Source organism: Taudactylus pleione, unplaced genomic scaffold (genome assembly GCF_031769625.1).
Source record: "Taudactylus pleione unplaced genomic scaffold, aTauple2 ptg003001l, whole genome shotgun sequence".
In the NCBI taxonomy this organism is placed as follows: Eukaryota; Metazoa; Chordata; class Amphibia; order Anura; family Myobatrachidae; genus Taudactylus; species Taudactylus pleione.
Window position 1 is genome coordinate 163,467 of NW_028287366.1, and position 10,859 is coordinate 174,325.

The following is a 10,859-nucleotide window of genomic DNA, read 5'->3' on the forward strand; positions in this document are numbered from 1 at the left end:
ACAATTGCTGAACAGTCTTTCTATTTGGACCTATTTGGACCTATGGAGCAATAGTCCTTTTCTGGAGACTTTTGGAGCTGCCACTCAAAACTGAGGAGTGTAATTTCTCTGTCATTTTTGGGACAGTGAGACTTTGTAAATAGTGGAAGAACTGCAGTCACTCAGGTGGATAGTCAATTGGAGGAAATCCATTCTGACACCTTCTCAGTAGATGCTACACTTAGGCTCTTTTCTCAATTCCAGGGTTCAACAGGTCTTCCATCCTGCAGATAACATTTTAGCTCTGCAGTCCAGGATTTGCGAATTCCTGAGCCACCATCAGGTGTGGCTCCACAGCTGCATGCAGATCTTGGGTTCTTTGGTCTCCATCTTCAACATAGTGGCATATGTCTAGTTCCTCTCCTGTCCTCTTTAGTTGGAAATTCTAGCATGGTGGAACAAGTCCCTTTTGCACCTCAGGGTGCAGACGCTCATTCTCCCTTGGGACAGTTGTCACTCTCTCCTATAGTGGCTCCACCAGTCCCACACATGGACAGGGACCATCTTTTTCAGATCCCAGACTGGGTCCTACTCTACTCCGACGCAGGTCTTCAGGGGGGTGGGGGATGATGATGTGTTTTCAGACCTTCCAGGGTCTATGGACGACTCAGGAAAGCACTGTCCATCAATGTCCTGGAGCTCCACACAGTATACAGTGCGTTTTGCCAGATGCAGTCACTCCTCCTGGGTTATCCGGTCAACCAATGTCACCTATATAAACCACCAGGGTGGCACTCGCAGTTGCAAAGCCATGATGGAGTCAACTGCATTCTCCGCTGAGCAGAGCGGTATCCATCTGCACTGTCAGCAGCCTTCCTCCCCGGAGTCCAGAATTGGGATGCGGACTCCCTAAACCTCCAGGATTATCACTTGGGTGAGTAGGCTCTACATCAAGACTCTACTAGTCCACCGTTGGGACCTACCAGACATAGATATGATGGCATCACAACACAATCATCAGTTGCAGTGATGCAGTTCCCACACCAGGAAGCCCGCAGCTCTCCTGGTGGACACTCTATAGGTACCATGGATGTTTCTGCTAATATACATCTTTCCTCCAATCTCAAAGATCCCGCAGGTCTTTCGCAGGTTAACGCTGGAGGGAGACACAGTGATCCTTATGGCTCCAGTGTGGCCACAGCAGGAGTGATACGTGGATCTTCTTGCCTGAGTATCGGTTCTGTTTACCTTGCCTATGTGTGTGAATCAGAGTGTCTGCCTGTCTTCCTTCTCCTCGCTCCTTGCCATGGCTTGCTAACTTAACTGGCTGCTGGTGGCTGGGGTCGGGGTACAAAGGAAAGGGAGCCTGGGCTGCTGGGAAATAAATGTTAACTATTTGGTGACCAGGTTCTCCTCTATCTAGGCTATAGCTAGAGTGATCCCTGTACCCCCTATGGAGTCAAAGAAAAGGATTTAACAGGTAAGAACATAAATCTCCTTTTTGTGGATAATGCAATTCCACAAAGCCACACCTTATATTTAAAAACAAATACACATGTATTCTATACATTTTTATATTACTGCCATACTTTAGTAGGTAAACACAGACCACTGTGCAAATGTCCAGCAGGAAGCATGCTAATACATCTATTACTGACCTTGTTATCTGGGAGATCGATAGCAAGGCCAGGACAGAACATATTACAGTGCTCTTTTTTAAGAAATAAGTAGAGCAAGGATGTATTTTTTTTTTTGGGACGAACTGAGTAGAGCAAGATTATCTTACTTTAATGAATTACATTTATTACCATACTGAACAATGTGATGTAGAACTGAACAGCTGGAGACAAACATCCTATACATGTTATTTTTTATGTAAACAAAAGAAACTGCTAGAAAAATTTAATATTTTTGTCAAACTTGTATAGGATACTATGGACCCAATTCATTGGGTTTATATACAACTCCTATGAAGCGAGATCTTCACACGTCCATGTTACAAACTATGAATGTTCAGATCAAGTGCCCCCTAAGCTGCTGCACGATTGCCATGGTTCACACGTTAGGGCATCAGCCCCGTTTTCTCGGAGTGACGAGGCCAGTGCCTGAGTATCCTAATTTAGAGAAGTTGTTATAATTAGTTATTATGGCCATTTCCTTCTTTGCAAAATGCCTTGTAAGTGTCAATTTCCCATCAAATGTGTTCAAATCAATAAACATTTTAAATGTATTGTGTTTCTGTGTGAGGGCAAACATCAATCATTTACTGAATATTGATACTTCAGATTGTGATAAATAGTGGGATGACAAACTGAATATATCTTTGTTTTTAGGATCTACCCCCTTGTTTGCCTCATCTTCTGAATTTTTGCTTCTCAAAAAGAGATATCCTATTGGATGGCATCCATGCCCTCACATCTTCATTCACAGATAAGCTATTTTATTCTGTATGATATAGCTTGTATGCTGTATGTATTGTTCTCACTTTTGAAACGTACATATATGCTGTGGAGATATCTTTTATTGATATATGAAGCTTCTCAAAAGTGAAGTATTTCTCTTCTGGGAGGAGTACCAAACCTGCAAATTTAAACTCCTGCAGTTACGCTTTTGAACAAGTGTACATTTGGTACGCATATTATCAAATTATTTTCAACCATAATATTACATTATCTGTCACGGTCCTGCGGGCCGACCCTCCAGATACACCAATCTGAGAATCGCCGCCCGTGACTTTTACAGGTTACCCTCAGCATGTGTGGTTAACTAAACCTGGTAACTGCCACCAGCAGAAGAATATAATGTTAAAGCATAAAGTAAGCTTATGCTCTTACCTGCACACACATTTATCAATACTTACAAAAATAGGTAACATGAGTCATATGAGGACTTGGGTCATAAAAACAAAGATCCAGAACTAGAATTAATGTTTAATTGAAGAATGTCTTCAAAGCTTATGTACAAAAGTTTACAAAGAATATAATATTGTTTAAAAAAATCACACAGTTACTCACACTTTCCAGAAAATAAAATAATAAATGGGGAAACAAACCATTCGGGTCACGGCCGATTAAGTGGTTCTGGGACGAGGCCTTCCCAGTGACAAACTCAGGATCATCTATATCCTTCGATAGCCTCATGTAGGATGAGCCAATGGGTCAGGGTTGACACATATTTAGGCCTGCTTTTTCCAGGCACCCCCTCACCCCCTCCGTGGGGATGATTTTACCCTTTTCAGCTCAGAGTGGATTGTTTAGCTCTCTGAAGCTCAGGGTTTCCTGGCCACCTGAGTAGGGGTTCTTTAATTACACACTCAGCTATATTTGAAGTTTGGGGAACAAACATACCCAGTGGCTAGGTGAGGAGATTCACACCTCCGGAGACCGAATGTCTCCCTGGTCCATCCATTCTTTTGATCACTGTCCCCAAACAGAACACAGGGCTCTTAATGACTGTATTAGGAAGACAGTCCTTCTTACATCCTCGCTTGCCCAGCTTCAAAGGGGACTAGTCAAGAGGGGTTTTGTCACCTTTCCACACACCAGACCTCATGCTGATTAGAATTACACAGACTCTAGAATAACACTATACAAAGGATTGTTACATACAACTGTACAAGAGGGAAATATACATGTTATTACCAATACAATATCATTTGGAATTATGCCCATTCTAATGTGAAATTAGCTTTTCCGCTACACTATCAGGTGCTTGTTCTGTCTCCATTTGATTCTACAAATTCTGCTGACTCACCAACGATTTACTGCAGAACTAAGCTGCCACCCACCATTTTCGGTGCAGTATTTTAGCCTGTGGTATGGCCTGCCCTGTGCTCCAGGCAGTTTCTGATAGTCAGAGGGGAGGCTGACCTTGTTGCTGCCTCACCTCTCCCTGTCATACTCCAATGAAAATAGCAGCTCAACTCTCATTAGCAAGTGGTAGGTGAAGTAGATGCTGGGTATAGATGGCACAGGAGCATTATGGCACTGGCAGTGCGCTGTCAGAACCCTCTGGATAGGTCGCCTGATCATCAGAGTTGTCCATCAGAGCTATCACATATCTCACTGAGAAGGGCGTGACCCTGTTTTTTTTCAGTGCAGTATTATTGTCTGCGGCAGAGCCCCCCCATGCTTAAGGCAGTTTCTGATTGTCAGAGGGAAGGATAACCTATCAATACCTCACCGCATGTCTCTCCCTGTCAAACTCCAATGAAAATAGCAGTTTTCCACTGTTACAGAAGGACTATAATCTTCCCTTATATTAAGAATAAAGATATTAGTGTGAAGTTAATTGAGCTATTAACCTTGCAATGTTTATAAGTGATAACATATTGATCAGCAATAATTATATATATTATAAATATATCTGAACTAGAAATAATAAGTAACAAGTGTAAAATTAATAAAAGCTTGCATATAGAAAATGCACGATTATAGGAATATATATGTGTCTAACTTATCGAAGATGTCAGAATACCAAGAGGTCGCGTTATATAACATGTTGTTTCTTATTTTGTGCCGAGTGTAATCTATAGGCTCACAGATGCTTCCTGAGATGGCGGATCATAGAGGACTGTGCTAAAATATACTGTCCACCTTGCTATATGAAGATCGCAGGCTAGAGATATTAAGGTCCATCTGTCACCAGTGATTGCGCTCTCAGATAACTTGGAGAAAGTACACATAAAGGTGGCAGCAGCACAGATTAACACCATCCCCCTTTAATAACGTTCACTGATGTATTGATTTCCAGAACACTGCAGTGATCCATCAACCAACCCATAGCTGATGGGAGGATGCCAGGAACCGTGCCAACCACTTATATTTATAATGTCTGATTAAAAGCAACAGTCTTTAATTAGAACTCATTTGAATATGTAATTGATAGGCACAAAAGTACAGGATAAATAGCAGGATTGAAGTGTAACCAGTGGGTTAAATAATTAATTTCTACATAGGTATATAAGTTGTAATACACAACTGTGCTAGGCCCCATTGAGGTTTGAAAACAGTTTGTATTCATGTAGTTCTAGTCTATGCCTAGACTGGTCAGATTCACCTTTGGGGTCAGACAAGACATATATTGGGGGGCCTATATTTGTACCTGTCATTAGCAGAAATGTATAATAAGCCCTTAAGACCTTATATGGTGTTAGTTGTAGAAAGTTAGCCACATTGCAATAGAATAACCATTTTAAGATGTGTAGAGATGCTAAGCATTATGGGTTACTGAAAGTGATGTCCATATTCTTTAGACAAAGAGGGGCTTTGAGATAGTGTAACTCCAGACATTCTAGGACACGCCATAACTGTATTTCTTTGTCATGAGTATATCTTAGTGCTTACTGAGCATGTGCAAGAGATAAGAATGGTCCATGCTATGTTGTACCAATCAGTGCTTGATACCCAGTATGTAACTAATATGGGCTTAATATCTGGAAAGCCAAACACCCAGACTATGGTATATAAATCAAGACCTAGACAAAGGCTCTTTGGCTCGTGCATGGACCTGAGACTGTAGTAGAGTGTCTGCAATGTAAATTGAAAGACCTGAGCATTGTGAAATGAGGGCTCCCCAGATTAACTTGAACTACATCTTATGTTGAAGATAATGAATCACCGGTGTCATCTGAACACATAGACAAAAGTATACTGTATACTTTGTATGTTTGTTGCTTATAACTAAAGTGTGTTCATTTGTACTCACTCAGTTGGTTACGTGGTATAACCGTTCACTTCGATCAGAATGAAACACACCGTTATGCACTGAAGCCATGTGAATGGTGCCTTTGGATTGAAGCCTTAGGCATGCCTAATATCAATATTACTGATTTGTAATCCCCTGCTAAAATATGATATAAAAGAAGAATTTTCTCTTTACTTGGTTTGGAAAGCCAAAGATATTTAATTGCTCTAATTCCACTCATGTGAATATGGGGACGAGAGTGAGAGACACTGCATGGATCCACACAGTTCTCTGTTCCTGCAGGATGTGTACGACAGGTAGGGAGCAGATCATGAGGCATCTTGTCTCCACCTGGGCCCCCAGGTTCTGGGTTTAGCACCCTACAATGGTGATTTTCTGGTCCTCCTGGATGTTATTATTTTGTAACCCCTCACCCGGGCGCAAGTCCCTCTTGGTGTTACAGAAAGATGCCCCCTCGTCCGGGCGCAGGTCTCTCCTGGTGTTACTGCAGGTGGAGGATTTGCTCTGCTCGTTGATGGTATTACCACAGATTCCTCTGCCAATGACTCTGCAATCAGAAAGAGATCCAACATTGTTAGCGATATGTTTATGTGGATGGACATACTCTGTGTCCTACAAGTCGCAGGTTGGCAAAGGCTACTGTAACATGAAAAGGGCCACACATCGATTACACTACAGTGGCAATAACCCAAGATTGGTAACTTAATGATAGTTTTCACTAATGTCTCATTCTACCACGTAAGTGAAATATAAGTTATGATGTTAGATACTGTACTACCTAGTAATAGGTGACAAATGACAGGGGAAAGTACTTACCAACAACATCCTCCGGCTTCTCCAGAATGGAGGCACACTCTGCATAGGTCCATGCGCTCTCAGCAGATCTTAGGGCTGAGCAGGCGAGGTGGGTTCCTGCTGACCCACAGCAGTGACACCGAATTATACACCATTCACTGAAAGAGGAGACACAGAGGATAAATCTACAGCTGGAGCTATAAATCTCAGCGATGGAGCATTTCGCTACAGGAAGAAATAGGCCCTAAGATACTAAATGTTTTATTGTATTCTAGAGAGGATTAAACAATTTGGCAGCTTATAAGAATGTATACATTTCAGCAAATTTTTTACCTTCAAATGCATCTTAATCAAACGGTGATGGGAGTAGGACGCACAAGCAACTTCTGCTGATTAAAATGATATGCGGCATGCCTATATTCTGTGTGTGACAGCGGGTGTATCTGTATGCGAAATGCTATGTTACAGTGCCAGTGGCTACGACACTGTAACAGCTGATACGTCACCCACACAATGGTTGATACGCCACCCAGCACAATGGTTCATACGCCACCCGGCACAAAGGATATAACGCCCCCCTGCTCCCCTCATTCTTTTATATTATGGGCATTGGATATCATAATGTGTCTTTGGTGCCGAATAGAAGAGCAGCCAGGAAGAGAAGCCTCCGAGCCGCCCAACCAGCACAGTGAAGCACGATAAAGAGAAGAACAGAATTATAGGGCAGAGGAAGAAGAAAGAGACGGAGGAGCAGGTAAGTGTGGGGTGAAACCAATAACAAAGTGGGCAGCGCTGTCAAGAAAACCTAAGGTACTGGGAACTCTCTGATAAAGATTCCAATATTACAATTTATTGAATACATATTAGATTCACAACACATATAAGATATGGGATACGTTCAGTATCCCGGCGCATCCTGTACCCATCCCATAACATATATAATAACAGAAAACGATTATAGTAGCCAGGTTCTTGGTGTCGGCCTCTTAGTAAGCACACAGTAAATGTGAAAGATATCAACCTCTTATTAAATACATCGTCACATATATTACGCATACACCCAGTAGATCCTTAGCTAATAAACATAGGGTCCTATTTATCAGAGTCTAGGCCGCATTAAACATACGGAATGAGCAGGGGAACCTTCCCAGGTGCTGCTGCTGGGCCATAGCACACTGGCAGCCTTTAAGAAATAAAATGCGAAAAGTTTTACCTGCCGCTCTCACTGTGAGTTCTTCCATGGTCGCAGCGGCAGGGATCCGCGTCGCACTGTTGGTGGACCTGCAGTAGTTCTCCAAAGGCGTTGTTCTCCAGTTCCCAGGATGCATCTCTGAAAGGTTAATGTGAGGTAATATCGCTGATGTAATTAATCAATGTGACATTACAACGCTTTCTTCTGTCTGTTTCATCTAGTCCAGCAGTCCAGTCCGGCAAGCCGTCACTATGGGTCTCGCTACAAAGGGGGCATGCTGTTGATGGTGAGTGACAGCACGCCCCGTTTGGTGGGCGTGCCAGGGGTGTGACTGGCCAGACGGAGGCATTCCCATCGGAACGCCTACCATCTGGGGCCAGCCCCACTGACATCACAAGTGATGTCAGTGGGAGTGCTTTCAGCTCTGATAGAGCTAAAAGCACTCCAGGGCTTGCGTCAACGAGACCCTACCACAAGGGTCTCGTCGCAAGGCCGATGGTCGCGATGGTCTTGAGCATCGCGACCATCTTCCTGGCCGCTCGCTATAGCTGTGGGTGGTCACCCACAGCTATACGAGCGGCCGGGAGGCCGCTCTAAAAATTCAGAAGGACGGCCCTGATTCAGAGCGAGCGCTTTGTCAGAGTGTCCGGCTCTGAATCAGGGCCATAGACCCATAGCCAAGTGCCAATAGTCTTATGGCTGGATTTGGCAATTTGCTTACTAAAGAACTGATAAATCTCTGTAAATTATCATAGGACACATTTTGCTTATAGCTTTTCATAAGTACGAAACACAAGGTAAAATAGCGGGATGCAAGCTTTCGTTTCCTTGTTTAAGCTACACAAATGCACAGTTAATGTCGGCACCAGTTTCGTCTCTGTAATTGGTGTGGGGGAATGCACAACGCCACTGATGCCGTTCACGTCATTATTCCGTTGATAGCTTTCAAAAAATGCAGCCAGCACCATGTTCCAGAAGTGATCCCCAGAAACATGGCAGCTGCATCATATGTACGATATAACACCAGATTACTGCGTAGGCACAGGGGATTATGGGTAAATTCCAGATTGTTGGTGATGTTCTGTGCATGCGCCAGTGTCATTTTTTTTTCAGGGGGAGGGGGCTCACAGAAATCCTCACATGGGCCCCCTCCAGTCTTAAAATGCCTCTGTGATGGAGCTGGATTCTATGTTCTAGATAAAGACAATTGTTACATATACCTGTGGGGAATGTAAATTCCCATTTGCAGCATCTCCTGCTGGAAACTCTCCATGTTCTGGCATATGGGGCACTTCAAGAAATAGTTCCCTGCATTTAATGCCTGCATCTGTAATGTAAGAAGTTCAGATGAAATACCAAATATATATATATGTACAGTCATAAAGCAAACGTCCTGCACAAGAGCTGACGAGCGAGGACAAGCCAACCAGCCTACTGTCAGGCCGCATTCACCATAATCCTTCATATACAGAGAGCGGACACCGGAATCAGCTTCAAACCCTCCACTCCATTGGCCGTCATTCCTCGGCTCTCTCCTGGTTGGCCTCCTCCCGGTGACTCCGATAGTGAGGAGTAAATAGTAAAGCCATAGCTCACCTGTAGACAAGTCCTGTGGAACCAGGTGTTTTTGCAGCAGGGGCTCTTAATCACATCATATGCAGGGGCAGGGGTCAGCTCCTCCAGGCAGATGGTACATGCACTTACTCCGTCCTGTGCCGCAGCCTTCTGAACTGGCCGATGCCTTGGGCAAAATGATCTGCAGGGAAATAAATATTACAGAATAAATAGTGAGAAGTTCAAACAAAAACCCCCACTGTAACGGAACATACATACACAGCGCGATCGCACGCCAAGACATAGTGGGTGTGCTAATGCCTTGCCGTACGATCGCCTGCCTTCCCGGATTTGCATATGCCAGCTGCGTGCAAACGCATCTAGCAAGCGGGTCTGAATCGGGTTCTATATACCTAGAAGCAAATGGATTACTCACGGAAACTCCTTGAAGTACTGGAATATAAATTCCTTTTCCTGGCCACAGGGGAAGTGCACTGTCTCAGTGCAGCCCTTCCCGCTGCAGCGTATGGAGGCGCCCGTCCTCTTGCACACTGTGCAGGGCTGCAAAACATGATTAACAAATGACAATACTGAGAAAAACACGAACAATGAGTGTAAATAGGTCCCCCACTATAAATAACCTTTGTTCTAGACTCCTTTACTTCCTAATAATAGAACAGTCACTGTATATAACACTCAAGTATAGCCAGGTCCTCTGCTAACCACTTTTCTGGGAGAGATAGAAAATAGCTCCTCTAAGGCTTCCAATCATAGCTGCTGCGGCTGATCGGCCGTCCAACAGAGAGACCTATGGCACGTTAATCTTTTTTTCTTTCTTTTTTTTATTTTAGTGAAGTGCAAGTGCATATGTCTGAGCTTCCAGTCCTCTGTGCATGCAGGAACCGGCAAGCTGGATCACACATGTGCATTTAGCAGCACACTGGCTCGAGGAAGCAAAAAGATCTGCATTACCGCTGACAGGCGGCATCACTCTGTTTCTTTCCACAAGCACCCATTGCATGCTCTGCATCCAAATACTCACTACAACCACAGTCGGTAAACCATCAGGACACATGAACAGTAAAAAAAGCACAGTGGCCAACTGCGCCAACACCTGCAATGCATTCACCTCTGAGTTAGGTCCATACACCAAAACATTTTATATAAATTCGACTCCCCAGAATCTGTCGGCCACCTTGGGAAAACACTTCTGATTGGCTGAGTGGCTTTTGACCTTTCTGGTCACGTCAGTTCCACAGTCATTCTGCACCGCGGCTCCAGGTGGAGCCGTTCTCACTGCGGCATCACAAAGCTGTTTATTTTATTCTTTGTGGATTATCAGGGAATAGAATAAACTCCCAATTAGGCCCAATATGTGTCATTCAGTTCTCCGGTGACTTCACATGACATGAGAAAGTATCAGCATGATCGGCTCCTCACCTGCTCTGCCGCCCGGCTGGCTGCCTTCCGCACATCTGGGTACAGGAAGCCATAGAAGGTTTGCCTGTCACTGCCCCTCTGCAGCACACCGCTGGATAGTAACTGGATAGGAGAGAGGGGAGATGTACTTATGGCTGTCACCACTGCTGCATTATCTATAACAATTAGGAAGACTTATATCTCTAACATATGC

General features: G+C 43.9%; 1 protein-coding gene across 1 annotated transcript; it reads right to left on the reverse strand.

The window, feature by feature from the left end:
• Positions 1–6,411: 6,411 nt before the first annotated feature.
• On the reverse strand, positions 6,412–9,787 carry LOC148431037 (G2/M phase-specific E3 ubiquitin-protein ligase-like; the record flags this gene model as incomplete). Its single annotated transcript, XM_088466387.1, has 6 exons — positions 6,412–6,416; positions 6,502–6,638; positions 7,694–7,810; positions 8,893–8,999; positions 9,269–9,428; positions 9,663–9,787. Coding segments are annotated over 6 exons (651 nt in total), but the record flags the coding sequence as incomplete, so codon positions are not given.
• Positions 9,788–10,859: the final 1,072 nt, after the last annotated feature.